The sequence below is a fragment of the Pelodiscus sinensis genome, chromosome 26 (genome assembly GCF_052426305.1).
Source record: "Pelodiscus sinensis isolate ZL-2025 chromosome 26, ASM5242630v1, whole genome shotgun sequence".
Classification (NCBI taxonomy): Eukaryota; Metazoa; Chordata; order Testudines; family Trionychidae; genus Pelodiscus; species Pelodiscus sinensis.
The window spans coordinates 3,171,752-3,196,467 of NC_143077.1; the positions used below are offsets into that span (position 1 = coordinate 3,171,752).

Below are 24,716 nucleotides of genomic sequence, written 5' to 3' on the forward strand. Positions count from 1 at the left end.
TAGCACACGAAGTCTCCTCCTGCCCTGGCTCTGTACCACAAGGAGCGTGCAGCACTCAGAAGCGCAGCGCCCCTTGCAGGGCGGGAGGAGACTTTGTGCGCTTCCCCCCCACCCTCAGGCCCCGATTGGCCTGGGGGACAGGGGGTTGCGCACAAAGTCTCTTGCTCCCTGCCTTCCAGCATGCAGTGCTTAGAGTCAACCCTAGTGTTTGACTGTAAGTGCCGCGCACTCCCCTGTCCCTAGGCCCTGATTGGCCTGGGGGCAGAGGAGCTGCAGGGCCTCTGTGGGCCACATCAACCCGCTTGGCAGGCTGGATCCGGCCTGCAGAGGCCCTTTGGTGCCTACACCTGTTCTAATGCATTTACCCCATTCTAACGCATTGAGTTGTCAGAAAACCTTCAACATTCACAATTTTTGTAAAAAAGATTAATAATCTTGACACAACTTCTTAGAAAACTGTCCTGTGTTTTGAACCAGGTCTGTTAATATATTTAATTGATTCCTATAATTGACAGAGGAAAAATATAGAAGTTAGGAGAAAGTGCCTACAAGAGATCTTGGTTCTTTGGTAGTATGTATTGTGAAAAATAGAGACAAGTCAATATTTTAGTGCTGAAATTCCTTGTAATACTGACACTTGTTCTTGCTGTCCATTAGTAGTCTTGATCCTGTGTAAAGGCAGCGGATGCTAACTTAATTCCTTTATGTGGTCCCCTTCTTTGTTTTGGACAAATGCCATCAAATGTTACATAAACTGTTACCTCCTTATTGTTGGAATACTCCCGAACAGATTGCTGGGGAACCCACAGTTAGAGCCGTGCATGGATTTGTATCCGCCTCCATATCTGCAAAAATGACCCACGGATAACCGCATCCATATCCACGGATGCAAATATCTATGGGTATAAAGCAGATATCCACGGATTTGCAGGGCTGTACCCCTATTTCACTTCTGTGTTTTGTGTTTCAGGAGTTATCTCAAGACTCGTTTGGGTCCCAAGCATCATCTGCCCCCTCAATGGCTTCCAGTAAAGGACAAGAAGATATGAACTTGAATCTTCAGTCAAGGCCCTCCAGCCTGCCGGTGAGTGGTGAGGCTGCCTGTAAGTGAGGGTATGAGGGCAACCAGATACTGGTAATATTCCAGATGAAGCAGTCATAGAAGCTGCCTATGCTTTGTGCCTTTAGTTAGTAGCTTCTGGTTTCTTCCTGGAGATTAAATATAATTTACAAAGGTAATGGAGCTGAGGGTAATTTTTTTTTTTTAATCCTGAAAGCTCTGGCCTGAATATTTATTCAAATATGACGTGCTAATGTTTTCATGTTAGTTCTCCAATTGTTGAAGAGAACTGATCACTCTTAAGACAGCCTCTGGTTTTATGGTTTTTAAAATGTAGGTGTGCAGTGACTTGTTTGGGTGATTTTGGTTTTGACTGGGGTTTGTTTGTGTTGGGTTTTTTTTTGCACTTCAGTTCAGCCCAGCATTACTTGTATGTTAATAGTGGCTACAATTTGCTCAGGCTGCAGGTGTGTCAGTGAATTATTTACATTGCTGAATAGTGCACCTACGCTTCAACATGACCAAACACATTGTGAATAAGACCTGTTACTCTGTACCTAGAGTTAGGAAGATCAGCTATAAATAGCTCCTTTCACTGCAGACAGTAGTTTCCTTTGCATTCCAAATCTGCTCGCTATGTTTAAAAAAAATCAGACTATTATATAGTTTATAAAATTACCCAATTTTTGCATACAGCAGTCTGTCAGCTTGTTGAGTGAGATGCGATTGCTACATTTTAGGAAGTTTAAAACAACTTAGTGGGGAGGGTTGATAAATTTCTCCTTTAAAGTTCTGTGTATGCTAACCAAATAGATCCTTGCCTATGAAGAGTTTGAGCTGTTGAACTTTATTTGATTTCACTAAAGAATTGATTATTTCCACTTACAGGAAATTCTTTTCCTTTAGCATCTAGGGTAAAGCAGTTTCCTAAACCAGTTGGATTGGTCAAAGGAGAACAAGTTGGGAGCATAGCAAAGGTTATTTTTGCTCTCAGCAGTGTGGACCAGTTTTCTGGTCTGTTGTGAGCCCTTCTAAATAGTTACTTAGATCATAGGGGCAAGTTGTGTCATCAGAATGCAGATAGGATTCTAACTTGGATAATAAAATGGGTTACATTTATTTTGCTGTTGATTCTTTTTGAACCTGGTTCTGAAGATTAATTTTCTGAGGCACGGAGAATCTTTAAAGTAGAAGCATGCTTCTTTTTTCTCTTTCTAACTCCTTCACCCATCTTCTGTCTTGGAATGTAGGGAAAGAGCAGTTTCTTCAAAGGCTTCAGGATCTAAGCAGTGACCACTGCTGCTGTCTCCATGAATCCTTCCTGTCAGATGGAGCTGACTGGGATTATAGGGATGAATTGTTCTCTTTGGCAGAAGCAAGTCCTGCTCAGAGCCAAGTGGGAGTTTGTTTTTGTGGTGTTATGGATAAATGTGGTCTCTCTTTGAGCCCTCTTTAAATTCACCATCGGAGTGGCTCTGTTGTGGAATAGAAGGATTGGAAATGCATGGGAGTGCCATCATGTGTGGAAGCTTGAATTTTAACATCTCCAGCCGTGTTTGATGTGTACTTAAGCTTCCCTTGTGAGAAATCTGTTCTAGAACTCTGTAGCATGCGGAACTCAATCCAGCATTGCTGTCGGTATTGTATTACGTGTTCGCTCTGTAAGACCAACTGTTCTATTTTAACCAAACATCTGTATAGCCTTTCAGTCGCTCAGACTTTCAAGGGTTAGGTAGTGAAATCAAAGGCCACCAGTCAGTCTTTTGATGTCTTTCTCTATATTTGTAGATATGTGGGATTTTTAAAAATCTGATTTTTTGTTTTGTTTCCCAGAATTCCTTATTGTGGTCACATAGGTTAGTAATGCTCTACACTAGCTTTAAGATAAACGTTCTCTTGTCTGTTACTTACTGTCTGATGCACATCCCATATGGTCTCAAACTCCTGTATCAGTAAAAAGGGAATGTTTGCAGATGTTTATTTTGTCTACCCAACCTTTGGGTCCTGTTGTGGAAGATTTGGCAGCAGAATAACTTGATAATGGGTACTTATTCAGGATTTTTTCCCTCTTAATATAAGTGTGTGCGTTTAATTTTTTCCCCTGTGTCCCTCAAAGTTGGCAGGTTGATCGGATTTTGGAGTCCCCCACAACACAGTAAATTTCCCAAGCAACCATATAAATGCATTATAGAACTGTAAGTAGTTTTGTGGCCTTTCACATCTGAAAGCTTTAGGTGCTTCCATAAGATCAATAAACCATGAAGAGTAGCCATTGTTGTGTGCCTTGGAAACTTGTAACCTGTGAAATGCAGCTTCTAAATTACAAACATGTAGAGTAGAGAATGTAAAATCCCATGTAACTTAGTTAACTGATTAAACATTACATTTAACCGGTTAACTGATTAAATGGGGGCGGGCAGGCTGTAGCTGCCATGGCCCACAGGCAGGGGCTGCCCCAGCCCAGCTGCTTTTGGTCATGTACTGGGCTACTAGCTGGCAGCTCCCCCCTCCCCCCCAGCTGCCTCTTCCACAGGAGGGGAGGGAGAGGGGGCTGTTCCCATGTAACAGTTAACTTACCCAGTAAGTATCGCGCTTAAACATTTACCCACTCTCATCTCTAATGTAGAGCAGCCCTGGCTAAAGTAAATACTGCTCTTTTCTAGGTCTCTCTTCTTAGACGGTATTAAATATATTTCGACTTTTTTCTTAATTACAGAAGGGCCATAGGTTCCACGAGTCTCTGTCAGGCTTACTGCCTGTGGTGAAATTTTAGGCAATAAAAGGGGAAACGCTTCTTTAAGAAAAAGTCAATGTCTGAGATACTTAACCATAAGTCAGATAGGAATATCCAGGCCATGTGGCACTTCTTACCAGTCAGGGCAAAATGTGAGGAAACTGTAGCTAGTCTCTGGTCTCTAGGAAAGTCTGTGTGTAGATGACTATATATGATTAACTGATAAGCCTAGGCTTATCGGTTAAGCTTGTCAACACCCCCCCCCCCCCCGCCTCTGTATCAGAGGCAGCAGGAGGGGGGGGGAGGAGTGGGAGCCAATGATGAGAGGCAGCAGCGTGGAAGGTCGGGGTGTGTGCCAGCTCCACCGACCCACCTGCCCCCCCTTGCTGCCTCCTATCAGAGACAGCAGCATGGCATAGGGGGGCAGGGGAGGCTGTTTTCTTGTTTATAGACACTTTGTTTTAGGCAGTACTTTTGAAACCTCTTCGAATTGTGTGGTTGGAAGATGTAATTGTTAGGAGCTTAAAGAAAGATGTAGAAACTAAGGGGTTCCCATGTCAGAAGAATGGAGATTTTGTAACCCTGCGTGCCTGTGCCAGTGTGCTGTTGTGACGTAGTGAGCTATTTGACTTTGCTGTAAAAAGTGACTTTTGGTGCTGTAAACTCTGCCCTAAGGAATAAATAAAGTATCAAGTCACTAGGATTGTGAGTTATTGATCTCTTCCACTTATTGGTTTTGAGTACAGGAGGAGGGGAACTGCAAATATATAATAGGTTTAAATTATTTATTGGCATCCTGGTTCAGGATTGACTTGGAGAAGTTGTCAGTTTTCACCTTTCCCCACCCACCAAAAGAACCCCTCTCCCCCCCTCCTCCCCCCCCAGCAACCACATGCTGCAGCAGTATCTGGTTTACAGGCTGTCCTGAAAGATCTGAGTAAAAGAATTCCTGAAAGCTCTGAGACTGAGATTGGAGGACATCAAGAGACAATTATTGTTGAAATATCTACTGATTTATAACTTTTCCAAGTGCAGAGGATTAGCTGTGGTTATTGGGACACTCTGACTTATCTTTGAGGGTATTCTAAAATTGATGTGCTTTGATACTGTTTGGTAGCTGCATGTGCTGGTCATTCACTTGCCATTGGATGTTTGGGGGTAATTAATACCTTTTTGAGGACAAAAGAGAATTCAAAAGCCAAATATCAGTTTCCACCTTCACTATGGCTTCATATTTTTTCAGTCTAGATAATTTTAGTTCAAACTAGATAATAGTTTTGGGGAAGTGGTGAAAAGCAGCACAGCTCTTCTTCTGTTTGTGTGTGGTGTGGCAGTCTGGGAATTATTTAGTAGTTCTCTACCTGCTTGCCACCCCAAATATTTAACATCCATTTATTTTTTGGCATCTGTGGCTTGTCAAGAACTGCTGGTGGGATTAGCTAAATTTACCACTATTTCAACTTTTCTGCCTGTCTTCTCCCTCCAACTTTTATATTTGTAGGCACTGAAATGTAGAATAATTTGTGAGTTTAGTTAGCTGTGTCTGAGTAAAGTGTCTTCGGCAGAATTCCCCTGACTGGAAATAATCAGAACAACAGTAAACTAAATTATGGCTAAAGACTGACTTGAGGAAGTTGCTGGGGGAAAAAAGCCACAAATGTCTTCATTTAAAATTTAGGTGCTAAAGACCAAGTTAAGAGCCAGGCTGGTGACTTGGAGGGAGAAATACATATTCATAGCTAAATCTAATGGTGAACTCAAAGTTAGCTTCCTGCTGAACATTTTTTGTAAACTTGCTTGTTTCTGGACTTGTGGCACCTTTTTCTGACTATAAACCTTATAAGCAAGACCAGCAGTGTATACAATTTTAAAGCCAGTTGTCACTTTTATGCTTTGGTGATTGGGCATCATAGAAATATCTAGAAGGGAAAAACTTATCCTCACGTGTGCAATTCCTGCAATCCTAAGGTATTTCAAGGACTGGTGCCTCTTTGAGCTTCCTATAAAGTCTGGTTTGACAAGGGAATCCCCTTTCTCTTATAGAAGGGTTTTTTTAAAATCTAGAATTGATTATTTGTTGCTATGGTCTTGTGGCTGGTAACATTTTTCTGCTGTTTCTCTGGAATCCTGAGCTGCTTTAGTGGATTTGTTTGTTTTTTTTGGGGGGGGGTGTTGATTTGGGGAATGCCACTAGGAGCTCTAATGCATAAAGACAAGGTGGGCGAAGCTGTATCTTTTCGTGGATAAACTTCTGATGGTGAGAGACCAAGCTACCCAGCTACCTTTCTGAAGCTCTCTGGTAGCTTGTCACTCTCACCAACAAAAGTTGCCCAATAAAAGAAATTACCTCATCCAATTTGTCTGTCCAATATTCTGGGACGGACATTGCATCAGCAGCTCTAGCATGATCTTCTAGTCATTTTAGTTACATGGTTTTTGTGCGTGACCTGCTTCTTCTTCAGGTTGCTTTGCTATTTGTCCGTGTGGCAATTTCTCCTTTTCCACTGCTCCCTCCACTTTTGGATTAAGCTAGTCTAACCTGGTGTGTAGAATGAAATTCCCCACCCCCGCTGCTGTTTCAACCATGGCTGTTCTGAACAGTGCTGAGCCCCGTGCGTTCATTTTCTCTCTGGGGTAGCCAATCCGCTTCCACCGTATAAATCATGTTGCTCTGAGCCACTGATGCAGTTTGCTTTCTCTGCGCTTCGTGCTGGGGCTTGTGCTTGCAGCAGATTGCTCTATGCTCGATCCAGGGCCTGTTTCCTGTTTCTATTCTTGTCGTTGGTGGCTCAGCTCTGCTTCCTGCCTGTATGTGTTACACAGATTCCCCTAACTGTTGGAGCCTTTTGTTTTCAAAGGAACAATTTCAGTGTAGCTTGTTTTATAGTGGTTAGTTTTTTGTCTCCTTTGAGGAATAACCGAGGCTGTCTGAAAGACAGTTTTGTTTCTTACTCTTCACAGTTTGCTTTTAAGCCTGACTGTAGTAAATAGGCAGGTCAGTGTTTAATCAGGAAATTGCTAGAGGACTACCCATTCTGATCTTGGATTCCTAATAATTGTCCCCCATTGGTCACATACAGCCAGTGAAAACCTATGGCTGACGTGTTGCATCCTAGAAGCAGTTCTGGAGCAATCTTTGAAAGATGGCCGAAGAGTTGGACAGCTTCTCCAGGGATGTCTGTTGTGAAGTGAGGAGACCTGTTCTACTTTGCTACTGACTCAGTTTGCAGATGTCTCCCTCTGGCAGTCTGACGCTAACCTCACTGGAGAATTGAAGAAAGGTGGGAGGGGCGAGGAGAACATGTACTGACTGGTTCTCTCTGCTCTAGGCATAAGGTGTATAAGGGATAAATGGAGATGGGTAACTCTGGCTGTTAATTGTACAGGCTTTAGCACAGTGTCACCTGAGCTCTCAGTTGACAGCATGTATCCTCATGTGACTACACCCTTGGCATTCAGAATTGACTTCTGGGAGCTAATGCATACAAGTAACAAGTATCCATAGGGAAAACGGCCCCTACCTGGCTCTTATGGGAAGGGGTTTGTGTGAGAATGGGGAGGTAGAAGTAGGGTAGGTTCAAGGCTCAGCCTCTTCAGTTTACTGTCTGCTCTGCCCCCTTCCTGTGGAGACACTGGCTGCTTTGTGAGGGCAGTGCCCAGGTCAGTACTGATCCAGGGTTTGCACTAGGACTTCAGACAAAGCTTCAGTGAGGAGCAGAGGAGTTGTGCAATTGATTTTATTATTTTTAATCAGCTCTTTATCCTGGAAGGAAGAAACCTCTTAAACTGTTGAATTCCCTGAAATGGCAAGAAAGACATCTCTGGTAATTGACTGTTCTGGCAACCTCTGACCTCCAGGGGTAGTAATCTGCAGTCATCAGTGTGTGGAGTGGGCTAAGTTGCCATGGTTATGCTCACTTTTATTTTCCCTTGCCCACATTCATTTCTGTCAACTGGTGGGGAAGGAGAATTTCCTAGATTACATACCTCAGTTTCCCTGCTGGCCTGGCTCATTCAGAGCAGCAGCATAATGTAGGAATGTGTTGATGGCCTGACTTCTCAAAGCAAAAGTGCCTTCATCTTGAACACCCCACTCTGCCTTTACAATGCCCAGACGGCTGCTACAGAGTTAATTGTGTGGAAGTGGCAGCTAGCAAGGAAAAGAGGATGGGCACAGGCGGCAGCTATCATAGACAGTGCTTCTCCAAACAATCTAACATTGGCCTTGCCTCCCACTGGGACTTGGAGCAGCTGGTGCACGGCCACGCTGCTGCCCAGCGCTCTGGGGCTGGCTGGCCAAGCACCAGGGCAGGAAGCAGGGTACCCATGTTGCCCAGCAGTCTGTAACACCACAACTGGGGCTGGCAGTGCTGAAGCCTCGCCCACAGCCGAGCAGTGCAAGGGCTGAGAGCTACAGTGGAGGTGTTCTGGGCTACTGTGGAGGAGGAGAGTAAGTAGGGGTGGAGGACGAGGCCTTGAGAAGAGGACCTGGGGGCTAGCCCTTCCTGGTGGCCTGGGGTTTCAGTGGCCTGGTTCAGCAAGATCTATCTGACTTACAACAAACGTTTGATGCTGGCTTTGTTGTTTTTCTGAAGTCCAAATCCCCTTTCCACCCCACATTTCCCCTATTACTCAAATCTTAATTTCAGGAGTATTGTGCTGTCCTCACTCAGTGGCAGGTTTTTTGTTTGTTTTGCCAAGAGTCTTACACATTTTCCTGACTTCTCTGCATTTCTTTAGCCACCCAAATTCGTGTGGATGGCATGGTGGTATAATCACATGTGGAGATGATTAAATGCTTCCATAATCCAAATTGAACACATCACGGTGAAGAATGCCATGGAGATGATCAGGAAGCAGCTCTGGGAACTCTTATAATTAGGGGTGGCATGAAGAAGAGTTAGCTTTGTATATGGACACTCTTGACCTCCAAGGAGACTCTGCATCTTTCATAGATAAAGGATGAGGTGCATTTGAAAACAAACAAACCAAAAATACTAAGTTGTGGTCAGTCGTTTGAGTGTTGTACTTCTCTCTCTCACTCTCACACACATTGCCATTTTCCTTTCCAAAGACCAATGTTCTTGACTAAAGTGGACTATATATCTCTCTCTCTAGAATATGAAAGTGTTGCTGGGAGCAGAAAGTTTTCTTGAATGATGCAGTATTGCCACTAACAACATCCAGACCTACCTGTGCCCTGACCTGTTTGAGGATCAAAAAGTTTGGCTCTCGTCTATTCTTATGATCCTCTTTTGTGCTGCTGTCCATTTTTCTGGGCCAGCCTTTATGATAAAACAATTAAACAACAAATATGAGTCAGAATATAAATCTGATTACCTTGGCAAGCCAGGAAAAGCCAAAACAGGAGCATTTTCCACTGTTACTTTGAACATTTCCTGTTAGCATTTAATTAACATTAATGTATAAAGTGCCTTGTAGAAACTAGGAGGGGGCCCTCAAAGGGTTAAATGTAAGCTACTTTTGCAGCTGTATTTCCCAGGAACTTGCAGAAGGGATCAGCACCCAGCATTCCCTAAGGAGGGAGAGACTGCTGGCCTGTGCTAGATGGGGTTTTTTTCCTTCTGCGACATCTTGTTCTGTGAATGAATCACGTTATTCCTTCCTCTTACTTTTTTCTGCCACTGTAGCTTTGAATTTCTCTCTGAGAGGAGGGGAAATGGGGTTTGCTCAGTGTTTGGGGGTATGTGTGGTTTTTTTCAGTTGTATTTGGGGTGGATAGAAAAGAAGGGGTGGTGGAGAGCAGAAGCAGTAGATGTGTTTGAAGCTCCTGCTGAGCAGTTCTGTGGGAGTGGAGTATCGACCTGAAAAATCAATGGCTGCTGCAGTAGCTGTGCTGGCTGTTTTGCAAGGTCTCCCGTTGCAGGAATGTAGTAAAGCCAGCAGTACTCTTCTCCCTCCCCCCCCCTTGATTCTGTATCCAGTCTCCACCAAAGCAGCCAGACCCACCTAGATTTGCTGAGGTGGATTAGAACAGCAGCTTATTTTTGCAATTAGAGTAAAATTTCTTGTGACACTGAGCCCCTCCTCCTGACAGCCTCCTTTCCAAACGCTCCTTGCCTGCACTGCAGCTAGAGCCAGCAGCTTCTCCCAGTTTGTCTGAAGCCATCCTAGAAGAGTGAGCTTTTCAGAGAAGGAAATCATACCGAGATTGCTCTGCCATATTCTAGTCCCTGCCCTGGAGCAATCATTTGACAACTCTGATACTCCAGAGACGCTCAGCCGCCTCATGGAGGAAGGGAGGGAAAAATGGCTTGTCCATAGAATAAAAAAAGGAGACTGAAAATTGAGGAGTGTTTATTTAGTTTTTAGCATTTTGTTTTTGTTCCCTTTTGAGCCGGGGAATGACTGACTCAATTTTGAGGACTGGTTGGATGGAGTATGTCCCAGATAGTGGGACTTGGAGTACTTTATGTATCCTTTAGTTAGCAACCCCAGTCTTATGCTTTTTTATCCCAAAAGTTGCTGTGCACCCTCCACAGAGCAACCTAGAATCTGTCTAGTTTGTAGCTGCTCTCACACCGTCCTTGTTCAGATCAGCCTTGTTGCCAGTTGAGCTCACGATGACACTTTTGGGAAGCTGGGAACCTGATTTGTCAGTTATATTTAAAGCTGTCCGTTCTGCTTGATCATTAAAACTTTTGAAAAGGGATGTCGGGGAGAGGGCAGGCTATGAATCAGGTGCACAGATATCTGCACATGGAGCTCTGCCTAGAACCAGACAACAGAAGGTGCTGACTTCTTCCTCCCGGTATTAGAAATGGGGAACACCGGGAAAGTAATCTTCCTCCACAAAATTGTTAGTTTCAAATAAGTAAAATATTTTTCTAGTTTAAGGAATGGTGAAAACCCACAAAGATAGTCCTCTTTTCTGCACTTTGGGAGCATAACGAATGTATTGGAAGAAAGCATATTGGGGCAGAGGGGACATAGCCTTGTACTGAAGTGTGCAGCTGCACTTAAGTTATTTTGTGGTATTTAATTTTGTTATACATTTCTGTTTAAAATAGTGTAGTTGATTAATCGATAAGCAAAAGCTTATAGGTTAATGTTATAGACTACACACAATCCCCCTTCCCCCAAGTAACTTTTTTTTTTTTTTTTTTTTTTAAAGCAGGCTGGCTTAGTCCTGGCTTGTGCCGGGTTCGGGACTCACCCCCCACTGCAGCTCTGCATTTAAAGCATATTAGGAGGCAAGCAGCCCAGCTCAATTCTAGCCAGGTCCAGGAGCTCAGCCCCAACCGCAGACAGGGGCTGCTGCCACCCTGTGCTGCTGTCTCTGTATCAGAGGTAGCAGCGCAGGGTGACAGGAAGCCAGTTCGTGAGGGGAGCTGTTTTTTAAACTGGCTTCTCTTGCAGACCAGCTCCTGCCTGGCAACTCCTGCTGCTGCCTGTGTTACAGAGGCAACAGCGCAGAGTGGTAGGGGCTCCTGAGGAGTGGGGCTGGAGTGCACTGGCTGTTGGCGAATATAGAATACTCGAGTGACAATAAAATAGTCGAGTAACCAATAAGACTTCATGAGGTTACTTGACTATTCAATTAACTGTTGTTTAACATCCCTAGTTTAAAGGTACCTGGGGGAAATTGACACGCATTCTTTTTCCTAGCATGTATACACATGTCAATATCTCTTGTCTAGTCCCACTTCCAGAGCTGTTGGCTAAATATAAATTGACCTTTCTAAGCTTCCTCTCTGTCTCCCCCATCCCCCAGGTAAAAAGATGGTTGTGGGATGGTCAGTAATCATCTCTGTCAGCAGGAGCTCTGAGTGTAGTCTTTAGGGTGCATCTACAGTGCCATAAAAATATTCACAGAATTGAGTGTCTAAGCCCAGTTCAGTTGACTTGGGCTCATGGGGCTAATACTTGCTGTGTAGTAGCTGTTTTGGGCAGGAGCCTGGGCTCTGAAGCCTGGTGAGGGGTGGAGTGAGAAGGGTCTCAGAGACGATGCTCCAACTTGAACCCAGACATCCACACGAGTGTTCCCTGTAAGCTGTGCACTTGTGCCACCACTCAGGAGAGATTCAAATAGATCCACACTACAATGTTTTAATCATACAAGCCCAAATCAGCTGCCCTAGGCCAGCAGCTGCTGTCCCAATGGCTCTTTATTGCAATGTAGATATACCCTTGGACTCAAAGTATTCTAGAGCTAGAGAGAAGCCTATGAACGAGAAATTCTGTGTTCTCCTCCTCTACCCCTCAATATGTGCCCCAGGAATGATGAGCATCTAGAAGGTGCTTCTCATACCATGAAGAATGGCCCATTATCCTCCACACAATAGCCTGTTGTGGAAGAGTGGAGTAGTTCAATGACCTGGTCCACACTGTGGCAAGTTTTATGCTTTAGGCTAGAATTGGGGTTGCTGGAAATCTGTGTTCTGTGGTTTTTGGTATTTAATCATTTCATTTTTTTCCCCTCACGGCACTTGTAGGTCTGTGTAGTGCTTTCCTGTGCAGCTCATGTCCTAGCATTGGCTTACTTTTTTAGAGCAAAAGCGTCATGAATCAGCTTGTGGTGAACTGAGTGCTTGAGACTGTTGTGTTGATAGTACAGTTAGAACTTCAATACACACAACAGGTACAATCTGAGCAGAGGGCAGTACAGGTTATGCATTCCCTCGGCATTTTGCCTGTACTGTATCCTGATGCTACTGCCTTGGGGAGTGAAATAGCAGTTCGGTCTCATGGTTTCTACACTTCTCATCCAGTCCCCGCAGCCTGCAAATAGCAATGTTTTACTGGTGGACAAATATCTGATAAGAACAGGACTGGAACCTACAAGTTCATTTTACCTAGTTTAATAAACCTCAATTCTGTAAGTGTTTCTGGTCACTTTTGTATGCTAGGTTTGCTCTGGGGGAGAAAAGAGACTCTTCAGTTATCTATTTAGGATGGTTTACGGTCCTTTTATGCCATTCTGGCAGTGGAAATGTACCTCAGTGGGAGCTGAGCATCTGGCCTGTAGTACTGAAATGAGGCACTTAAGTGATTGCAGCTACTGTAGAAAGTGAAGTTCACACAACGCAAAGACGAATGGGGACACTCTCTTCTCGCTAACTGGATTTTGTTTGGCTACCAATATAGTTCTTCAGCTAGTATGTTTACTGTGAATGGAAAATCCCGTTCAATCAACAAGATGAGAGAACTCTCTCCACTATAATTCAGAAATAAAAACTTGGATTTAATTGAAATACATTAACTTGTAAAAAATTAATAGAACATGTGTATAAAATATTCAGGTAAGGAAATTAAAATTAAAACTTGTACCCTCATCCTTTATTCTGCCCCTCAACTCCAACCTGTCTTCCAAATAGTTAAACCCACCGTCAAAAGTGATCTGTTTTATAAATGAATTTCAATAATACATTATGGTGTGGTGCTAGCATGATGGCATATCCAGCACTGTTAGGGACACGGGGACATATATAGGGTGAACCCTTCAATATGTTAATGAGGTATAGTGAGGACTCCATATCTGAGTAAATGTGGTGGCCATATGGAGTGTAAAATGGAAGATACAGCAGTCTCAGCACTGGAAAGGAAGAAATCCACATAAGTAATGTGGAGATCATAGTTGCTGGACTGCTGTTTAGCTTTCTGTGGTATAGGGATTGGAGGAGGTTTGGTCTGTGATACCTGTTTGAATATGAAATAGGTTAAGTAGTTGTGTGTGGGGAGAAGAAAGGGGGGAGAACAGGAGACTGTGGTATGGAAGATGTTTAATTCTTGAGTGCTTGGAAAGAAAGTTGCAGGAAAATGAAGAAACCTTACCAGAAAGTAGGTGTTTCAATTAAGCAGCGATGAGGATGCTTTTCATTTTCAGAAAAGCCAGAGTATAGGAACAGTGTGTTCTGAAAAGACTAATGAGGGAATTGTAAGATTTTAGAATCCCTGTTTGGTTTTGCCAGTGCAGCTTACTTGTCTGTGTGGAAGCGGTTAGCTCTACTCCATTTCTCCAGTTTGCGGTTATTGGCTTACTGGTGCCAGCAAGGATTGCAAGCGCAACATTGTCCTTAGAAAGTGAAGTGTCTGTAGTGCTTAATGTAGAACAGATCAAACAGTCTGTAAGTGACACATTGACTGTTGTGGAACCCTTATTCTCCAATTCTGGGACTATATAAACTTTGTGGCTCAGTGGAGTCTTAAATGCTTTGTGCATATGCTATATAAGCTTACTTAGTGGACCCAAAAAATAAGTTGAGGACCAAGTAGAATTTCTTCATAGGGCTGTTTTTGAGTTGCCCAAATAAAAGAAGGCTTCTGGATGTGTGCGCTTTTGGGCGGATTTTGTGTGTGTGTTTCACCCAAGTCCTGTATCTTAAATTCTTAATTTATTTCATAATAATAAAACTTGCCCCAAAATACTCTTCTGGCAAGATAACAAACAAGAGGATAAGCTGCCAAAAAAATTAGAGTTAAAAAAAATCAAGCTTTCTTTATAATTGCGTAAAAACCTTTACAACTTTCACTATGGTTCTGCTATCTTGGGCTTTGTAACAAAATCTTCAGGTCTAGAACATATCTGGAATGAACTGTGGGAAGGTGGAGAGGCTCCACCATGGACGGACAGGTGAGAGTGACTTTGTCAATCTTGCAGCTTTGAGAATCTGGGACAGGTTTAGGCCTGTCCATCTCTGTTATATGTAGAGCAGCGATTGATGCTCCAACTAAAGCATGTGTAGTTAGAGTAGCTAGGTTCATAGTGCACCTTGGCTTTGTCCCTTCCCTTTTCAACACACTATATCTGTGCCCTTTCCTTGGGGGCTATAGGAGGTGGTGGGACAGATGTAATTCCCAACGGATGAAACTTGTTGGCTTACTGATCAGCCATTTACATTGCCAGAGGAGTGTAAAAGGTCTAGAGAATAGCCCAGAATCAGAAGAATGACTATCCGAATCTTAAGTATTTCTTATAAGAACACAAGAATGGCCGCACTGGGTCAGAACAAAGGTCCATCTAGCCTAGTAGCCAGTCTGCCGACAGTGGCCAGCGCCAGGTGCCCCGGAGGGGGTGGACCGAAGACCATGATCAAGCGATTTGTCTCATGCCATCAGTCTCCAGCCTCTGACAAACAGAGCCCAGGGACACCATTCCTACCCCCTGGCTAATAGCCTTTTATGGACCTAACCTCCATGAATTTATCTAGCTTCTCTTTAAACTCTGTTATAGTTCTAGCTTTCACAGCCTCCTCTGGCAAGGAGTTCCACAGGTTGACTATGCGCTGTGTGAAGAACTCTCGCTTATTAGTTTTAAACCTGCTACCCATTAATTTCATTTGCTGTCCTCTAGTCCTTATTATGAGAACTAATGAATAACTTTTCTTTATTCACCCTCTCCACGCCACTCATGATTTCATATACCTCTATCATATCCCCCCTCAGTCTCCTCTTTTCCAAACTGAAAAGTCCCAGTCGCTTTAGCCTCTCCTCATATGGGACCAGTTCCAAACCCCGATCATCATTTTAGTTGCCCTTTTCTGAGCCCTTTCCAAGGCCAAAATATCTCTTTTGAGGTGAGGAGACCACCTCTGTACACGATACTCAAGATGTAGGCGTACCATAGTTTTATACCGGGGCAGTAAGATATTCTGTGTCTTATTCTCTATCCCTTTCTTTATAATTCCTAACATTCTATTTGCCTTTTTGACCGCCGCAGCACTCCATGTAGACGTTTTCAGAGAACTATCCACGATAACGCCAAAATCTTTCCTGATTTGTCATAGCCAAATTAGCCCCCATCATATAATATGTATAGTTGGGGTTACTTTTTCCAACGTGCATTACTTTACACTTATCCACATTAAACTTCATTTGCCATTTTGTTGCCCAATCACTCAGCTTTGTGAGATCTTTTTGAAGTTCTTCACTGTCTGCTTCTGTCTTGACTATCTTAAACAGTTTAGTACCATCTGCAAACTTTACTACCTCACTGCTTGCCCCATTCTCTAGATCATTTATGAATAAGTTGAATAGGATTGGTCCTAGGACTGACCCTTGGGGGACACCACTAGTTTACCCCTCTCCATTCTGAAAATTTACCATTTATTCCTACCCTTTGTTTCCTGTCTTTTAGCCAATTCTCAGTCCATGAAAGGACCTTCTCTATTATCCCATGACCATGTAATTTACACAAGAGCCTTTGGTGAGGGACTTCATTAAAGGCTTTCTGAAAATCTAAGTATACTGTATCTACTGGATCCCCCTTGTCCACATGTTTGTTAACTCCTTCAAAGAACTCTAATAGATTAGTAAGACATGATTTCCCTTCACAGAAACCATGTTGACTTTTGCCCAACAAATTATGTTCTTCTGCGTGCCTAACAATTTTATTGTTAACTATTGTTTCAGCTAATTTGCCCTGTACCATCGTTAGATTTACCAGTTTGTAATTGCCGGGATCACCTCTAGAGCCCCTTTTAAATATTGGTGTCACGTTAGCTATCTTTCAGTCAGTAGGTAGTCAGTAGGTACGGAAGCCGATTTAAGGGATAGATTACAAACCACAGTTAACAGTCCTGCAATTTCCCATTTGAGTTCTTTTAGAACCCTTGGGTGAATGCCATCCGGTCCCAATGATTTGTTCACATTAAGTTTTTCTATTTTTCAAAACCATCCATCCTGATGTTTGCTTAGCAAATGAACTAGTGTCTAATGGTGTGAGAGATGGTTGTTCCCATTTCATATAAAACAAAAACCTTTACTTTGAGCACAAACCAAGCAGCTTCCTCTTACTGGTCCTGCTAGGACTTCCAGCTCCCACTCTGAGAAATTCCCTTTCCCCTCCTCCTTTGGGTGTTGGATTGTGTGATTTTTTTATGCATGGTTTTGTTGTGGTGTGAAAAGGTTTTAGCTGCTGAGTCCCTGTTTGTCAGCAATGCTGACAAACCCATGCTGGCATGAGCTGGGTTTGGGCAACCAATTGCAGCTGGAACATTTATCATTTCAGATTCCCTGTGGGCTTCCGCTATCAGGTCACATCCCAAAATAACACTGGGCAGTATTTCAAGTGAAGAAACTAAGGCTTTGGGGCTGCAGCCAGCCTGGAGTGTGAGATTCTGTGTGAAATAGTTGGAATCCCTCCAGCGTTTTTGATCTGCATGGCAGATGAGCAATAAAATGCATAAAAAACACATTGGAAACACGTGAGGAAATTCTCCAGACCCTGACGTTTCCTTCAAGTTGGCAGAGTTACTGCTGTTGATCCTCACCTCCTGTCTCTCAGTATGACTGGCTGTGCTCAGAGGCGAGAAGGGGAAGAGCCCTGTTAGTGGTATTCTTGCATAGTTCTAGTCATTCTCTGAAAGCCCTGTGAAGGGCAAATGAAATGAAAGGCTTCCCTTCCATAGTCTGCTTCTGGGACAGGTTTTAGCACAGATACCGTGGTCCAAAACTATTGAAAGCAGTGCACTTTTGATCAGGGTCTTTGCGCTAAAGCCTGTCCCAGAAGTAGACTGTGTAAGGGAAGCCTTAGTACGTTTTTATTTGTGATGCACTTCAGTGAGGTATATTTTAAAGTTATTTGGGCAAGATTAAAAGATAGCTAGTCTGGGAAACTGGACGAGTCTTTGCCATAATTAAAACTGGAACCATAACTCTTCCATTTCTCTCCTGCCCCCCTGTTGTAGTCCAAATTATTGTGAAATTTTATAAATGCCATATGATACTCTGCTTAAGTTTGACTCCTGACCAAGACAGTGTATCTGGTGGATTTCCTCTCCAGTGAGAGATGGCTGCATTGTTGGAGTATATAAACTTCCAGTGGCTAATACTGCTTAAAGACACTTAAATGGAAGTTGCTAAGAGGGGGTGGGGGGAGGAAGAACTTGCCCCCTCTGTATTTGTGGTTGTATGTTACTTTTTTATTCTTTATCAAACTTCCACTTATGTTTCACATTAGGAATTCAGATCTTATCTACTTTGTCTTCCAGAAAAGACTCTGACAACTACAGAGAAACTACTAAGATTGTAACATTACATTACCAAGGAAGTGAAACCCAAGCCTTGTAGTAGAAATGGGATTTTTAGACAATTTTGTTTCTTTAATTTTCCTATTTAATTAAAACACTTCACAAAGCATTTTTTGGGGGCGATGTTTGTTACAGATTCGACATCATTCTTTCTCCAATCAAAATCAGAAAAGACAAGATTAGAAATTTTTGTTTTTCTAAGATTACAAAAAGGCAGACATCTTGTAGTAAGAGAACCTTTCAGACCATTATACATAGAGCCCTGCATCAATATTCGCAGCTCATTTTTGTGGATGCAAGTTTTGTATCTAGAACTCTGTAAATTTGTGGTTATCCATGACTTACTTTTGCAGATATAGATACAAATTTTGTATCTGTGCAGGATTCTAATTATACATTTGAGTGTGTGGCTCATTTTGGCTATCTTTTCTTTTTGTATATTCCCTTAATTTCAGTTTTATAGCGCAGGTATAAACTCCTTTTTGTTATGAGGGTATTGTGAAGCAATATTTATAAAATGCTTTTTGATTCTTAGATGGAAGGTGCTAGGCAAGTCCAAAGTAATAACCTAGCTGGTTGGTTGGGCACACAAAGTTAGGGTTAAATAGAAGCTACAGTTGTAACACTCCCACTTAGACATGAGGTTGTGATACATATCTGTAATTTCACCCCAAATGCAAATGGGTTAGGATAATGTGAGCAACTCGACTGCACTCCTAGATTGAAGAAGAAGAAGAAATTAATTCCTACCTAGTGAGAAATTTAACCTAAAGCACCAAAGCATGATGAGAGAAGATCTTTCTTGGATTTGAGATAATACTCTTGAATATGAGTGACTAAGAACCAATAATAACGGCATGAAGATGGTATCTTGCACACAGCCGCCTTCTCTGGAGAGACCAGAGTTGTATTTTGTTTAGACTGGGGAGCTTTGTGCCATCAAGCATACTGAGACTGATCAGCAGAGAGATGGAAGAGTCATGGGAACTTATAAACTTTTTAGGATTTTTCTGGACAGTCCTACTTTGATTGAAATAAAAAAGAAAAGCAGCAAAATGGAGCCAAACTCCAGCCTTAAAGTCAGTGCAATTGCAATGGTGCAAGAGAAGGCAGAATGATGAGACTCTGTTCATATACCCTCCCACTGCTATGCATCCATTTGCACACGGATTTCTTTGCCTACCCTCTCCCATCATGAACTACCCAACCATCTTCTAGGATGGCCAGGAATCTGCAGCAGGAATCTCCTCACTTGTGGCCTGTGCCTTCGTGTCTTCCCTTTCCTGAACTTTCAGCGAAGAGCTGTGCACACAGCCAGAGGCTGGGACACACTGAAGAGCAGATGCTTTGGAATGACAAGGCCTCTGACAGATAACTTTGCAGTACTTCAGGCCCCATGTGCATTGGAGTGGGGAAGGGTTATCTGAGCTGTCAAGAATGGTATAGCCCAGTGTTTCTCAACTTTTTTTTTAATAAGTACCCCTTTTTCAAAAAAAAAATTAAGTACCCCCAGTATCTACAGTTTTCAGACCCCCCACACACAATTTTTTTTTTTACCATTGCAACACATTTGTTTAAACAACTTAATCGTAGCCGAGTGGACAATGAAATTTTTGGGTATAAAAAGTACAAAAATAAAATGCTGTAAAACTTAAAACAAACCAAATTTCAGTTGTGCTGACATACCCCCCCAGACTCCTCGAGTACCCTTAAGGGTACTTGTACCACTGGTTGAGAAACACTGGTATAGCCCACCAAGTGAGGATGAAACCAGACTCTCTCAATCATATTTAGCAATTGTCCTGACTTCTCTGAATTCTGTTTTTTAAAGGTGGTTTGGCCCTGTTCATGCTGGACCCCTAAGTGGCGCTGTTCAAACGGATTTGTCTGAGCTGGTTTTAATGCTTAGTCATGCAACACTTTCTAAGTGCTAATCTGGCTAGAGCAGTGATCCCCAACCTTTTGGGGCTACCGGGTGCCTAGGGGCGGGGTCACTAATGCACCACATGTCCAGGGGCAGAGCCACTCACAGGCTGCGCCCCTGGGGGCGGGGCCCGCACATGTGCTGCGACCCCGGGGCAGGGGCCGTCCACATGCCAGGGGCCGGCACCGCGCTTGTGCCACGCCCCTGGGGCAGGGGCCGCCCATGCCTCACACGCCCAGGGCCAGCACCACGCATGTGCCACGCGCCTGGGGGCGGGGCCGGCCCAGATTGTTCGGTGGGCGCCATAGCGCCCGCGGGCACCACATTAGGGACTACTGGGCTAGAGTGTCATGGACTCTTAAGGCCTGAAGGGGTCAGTGTGATTGAACCTGACTCCTGCAAACATAATACAAGCCATAGAACTTCCCCTGAAATAACAGCTGCTTGAACTGGATTGTGTTTCTTGGGGGAAAAACATCCACAGAGTCTGTACAGTGATAAGCTAGGCCCCAATGTGCACGTGTATTCCACTGATTGACCCCTCCACACCTATTGCTGATGTTTTCCAACAGACCTCAGAGTTGCCATTTTAGTTTCCCAAATTTGCTTTCAAGTTTCTTGTCCTCTCCTGTCTAGGGCTCTCAGACCCATTCCTCTCAATGCTTAGCTTCTGTGAGCTCTTCTGTGTCCCTGCCCCCTATTTAATATTAGGGACACGGAAGTGTAACTGAACATGGGTAACCGATAAGCCTGTATCGGAGGCAGCAGCACGGGGCAGGTGGGAGTCAGTTCACACAAAGAGTCTACTGCTGGCTACCTTGTGTGCAACTGCTGAAGTTTTCAGCTGTTACGTAGTTACTTTAATTAAATGCATTTTTAACATCCCTAATTTACATGCCACCCCACCATCCATTGCTGTAGCATGTATCTTTACAACATCCTCTGCAATGTGGCTTTAATTGTATCCACACTTTACAAACTAGGGGAACTGAGATAGTGACCTGCCCCCAAGATCTCCTAGGATGGCTGTAATAGCAGGGGGTTGAATCCAGACTTCGTAAGTGTTGAGATTGTCGTGTCTAAGAATGGAAAGTCAGATCACCCTTGCCGTTGTACACCTGCTATTTCACAGATACAAGTTGGACCTTGATTGTCCAGCACCCTCAGGACCTGACTGGTCCTGAGCAAGGGGATTTGCTGGACCAGGGAAGGTTCCTCCCCACCAGGCTAGGTCTCCAGCCTGACCCTGCCGCTGCCTCAGTCCCCCATGGCTCTCCCTGGCCCCGCTGCTGCCAGGGCCGGAGTGCCATGGCAAGAGCTCTGCAGCTACCTGACTCCGCGGCTGGGGTGGAGGGATGGGGTGGAGCGCCATGGCCCAGGCCTGAGCTCCCTGGCTGCTGGGGCCAGAATTCCCCACCATGCCACCATTCCTCTGCCCCTCCACACACACACACTTTGGGCTCCCAGATGAGTTGCTGGTGCCCCTTCTGGCGCTCCTGCCCCACCACTGGACCTCCCTCTTCCTGGGCTCTGTGGTCCAGGAACATCGGTGGTCCATACCAGACCCACCACGAATGATGCTGGGCCAGGGAGTCTCGGTTAAGAGAGATACAACCTGTACTATAAAACTAGCTGTCCTCTCAGTAAAGATGTCTACATAAGACTGTGAATGTTTTTAGCATAACTGCCGCAAATCAGATTTGAATATTATGGTCACATGGCTACTCCTGACAAATGCAAAGTTTAAAAGTATAATGCGCAGTGCTTAGGCCAGTGGTAGGTACAGAGCAAAGCTAACTTGATGTCTGTTCTTGTTATAAAATAAATGTGAAATGTAGGCTAAAATGTGGCCTGTTCCTAAATCTATCAGCACCATTTTCTGCTCTTCATTCCCCCCTCCCCGCTTCTGAGCCTTTCATCATGCTTCCTTTTCTGTATTAAACGTGCTCCTAAAACTGGTTTTCCAAGCTCCTCTCTCCTCATCGAAATACCTCCGAAGACTCTACAAAAAATATTTCAACTAATTTTAAGTAGCCTTTTTTAATGATGATCTCACGCAGGATAAGAAATAAGGACCAAATCAAGGAAAATCTGCACAACTTTTGTTTAAACTATAACAAATTCAGGAAGCAATGATTCCTACACAAAGATTAAAAAACAGAAACCTTTAATTTTAAAGTTTAGGTGTATATTTTAGAAATACAGAAAATAGGATTTCTGGTTGGGTCAGAATCCTCATTGCACTGTTTCTTGAGCTTCTACAAAGCTACTACTGATGGACCAGTGGGTGTGGTATAAGGATGTGAAAGTGTTATGAGCACATCATCATGTAACCCTCCTCCAGCTGTTCTTAGTATGCTAGGTCCTCTGTCTGGTGGTGAGTTGAACCCTAGTGCCTACTCAATGGCAAAGACCGTCTGCACCTTTGTTTGTACATTACCAAGGTACTTCACTAATAGCCATGTGTCGATTATATGAGGTTCTCCTGCCCACCCAAACACGGTAGTCAGACAATTTACCAATTGTTCGCAGGCTGCAATTTTCCAGCAACTCTTATTCCAGTTTAGGGCATTGAAGCTAGTTCAGACAAAACTGTTTCCTAGTTCAAGATGGATGTGTGCAGTAAGGGAGAGTTTTTCTGTTCTTGCCTTCAACAAAGCCTAAAACCTAATGCTGTAGAAAGAAATGGCTGATGTCTGGGAAGAATGAGAAGTGGGAAATGTTTCGTGTTTTCTTTTAAATCTACGTTAGGTTATTTTTTCGTTTGTTTTTCTCAAGTAAGAAACTCGTTTGCCTATCGGAGGCCTCAGAAGGGACTGAGGCTAGGCAGGAGTTCTCATACTCTTTCAAAGGGTGAACCACTCTTCTGTCATGGACCACTTCCCTTCACTTAGTCATCACACAGACAGCCTCTTCTCCTGTGTGCAATCCTATATGAGCCTGTGGCAACCGCAGCACTTGTTTATATAGGAATGGGCTTACTTTTACCCTCTTTTAATGCAACTTAGCAGCTGGAAACACGTTTGAGAATTGGTACCCATGTGACCAACTAGCTTTTTGGACTGCTAGCCAGCACTTCACAGACCACAGCTGGGGAACTTCTGGATTGGGGGGAGGGGGGACGGAAAAGGAGGAGAGGAGAGGATAGCATAAAATACATTTGTCAGTTAACTAGGTTTGTGCTACAGCCTTCATAATTGACAATAACATGAGCTGGTTTGATTTTTTTTTTTCTATTTGTTTGTAGTTTGCCTAGGAGCAGAATGCAGTGAATTCTGTAACACACACTTCTCTTTCCTGATGGTGTTTGGGAGAACAATTTCTTTGCATCTTAATTTTTTTTGTCTGATCCAATTTTTTTTGTCTGATCCACTTTTCTGTGCACTACAGGATCTGTCTGGTTCAATAGATGATCTACCAATGGGTACCGAAGGAGCCCTGAGTCCTGGAGTAAGCACATCAGGGATTTCAAGCAGTCAAGGAGAGCAGAGTAACCCAGCTCAGTCTCCTTTCTCTCCGCATACCTCGCCTCACCTCCCAGGAATCAGAGGACCTTCCCCTTCCCCTGTTGGCTCTCCTGCTAGTGTTGCTCAGTCACGTTCCGGTCCACTCTCACCTGCTGCTGTACCAGGTAAAAGTATTCAGTGTATCTGTGGATCTGCTGCTTGTGACTGCTCTGTGCAGCCGAAGAGTCTCCACACAGTGAATTAATATTGGCTCTTTTAAAGAGAAGTTTACCAAGAGCAGTCCCACTTCCTGGCAGTGTGCGTCCTTGTGATCATTTAGTTGCCTTAAAAATAAAGCTACAACTTAGAGGAGGGGATTTTTAAATAAAATAAGGGATCAATCTGTTCGCTTGAAAACAAGTAACACTGTTAATTGTTTTATTTGAAAAATATTAATGTAACTTTTCTTCTCCTGCCTTCGGCCTGCTTCCTTTGGTTGGCTTAACACCCTCACCATCTCCTCTTGGATTTTGTTGCAACTCTAATGTTTATCTAAGTCTCTAGTCAGAGCTGTCCCAGGTGCTGCCTAAGCCCTCCTATGAGTAGATCCCAAGGTGGCCCAGGGGATTACCTGGGGAGCAGGGCCTGGCGCAGGGCAGCAGGAAGAGTCATTTCTCGTCTCTCCCCAATGTGCTTGGCTTCACCGCAGCAGCAGGCTGGGAGGGGGTGGCTGAGCAGGCTGCTGGGCCACTCTGGCTCCTGCTGCTACCCTGCACCAGGTCCCTCTGGTAATCTTCTGCCTTGCATTACTTGAGGAAAAGGGGGTTTGGGGGAAGGGCTTGGGTTACCCAGAACCTGCATCTAGGACACTAGGATGGGGTTGCCCCACATCCCCCTAGGAATGGTTTTGTCTCTAGTAGCCATTTCTAGGTATTCTGCATTTTCTGGTATGCTGCTTGTGGCTAACACTTTTCTATCCGTGGTGCAGGCAATCAGATGCCACCCCGACCACCAAGTGTCCAGTCGGACAGTATCCTGCATCCTTCCATGAATCAATCAAGCATAGTCCAAGATCGAGGTAGGGGTGGTGTTAAGCATTCTAAGTTTTAGCAATAGATTAAATATAAAGCAGGATATATAAATAATAAAGATCGCCTGAACTGTGCAAGCTTTGAAACCAGCATCTTCTATGTGAGGCAGAGATTATGGGCTAATATACAGTTTGTAGAGCTGGAGCAGCCCTTTCAACTCAATAAACATTCAGAGCACATTGCAATAAGGTTGCCTGTTGCTTGCCCTAGAGAGTTGACTTCGATTAAGATGTTCCCTGCAGCTTTGAAAACAAATTTCTGTGAATGCTGCATTTTCAAAATGTGGGATGTTTACAACAGTTGTGTGTCTGTTCTCCCTAAAGGAGAACAGATTCACTGGAAGAAGGGTAGGTGAGTGGGAGCTTTTCTCTTTATGGCTGCAGGCATATGTAGTACTATGGTCCCCCACTAATAAGCAATATTTGGCTAGCTCACTGAGTACAGTGACAGGCTACAGCTTTTCCCTGGCT

General features: G+C 43.8%; 1 protein-coding gene across 3 annotated transcripts in view; it reads left to right on the top strand.

The window, feature by feature from the left end:
- Nucleotides 1–24,716, top strand: part of ARID1A (AT-rich interaction domain 1A) — an 87,334-nt gene that overhangs the window by 34,303 nt on the left and 28,315 nt on the right. For all 3 annotated transcript variants that reach the window (XM_075908744.2, XM_075908745.2, XM_006139147.5), the window contains 3 exons: nucleotides 971–1,084; nucleotides 23,100–23,340; nucleotides 24,144–24,233. In XM_075908744.2, coding sequence (XP_075764859.2) covers nucleotides 971–1,084; nucleotides 23,100–23,340; nucleotides 24,144–24,233 — 445 coding nt within the window. The remainder of the gene's footprint in view (nucleotides 1–970; nucleotides 1,085–23,099; nucleotides 23,341–24,143; nucleotides 24,234–24,716) is intronic.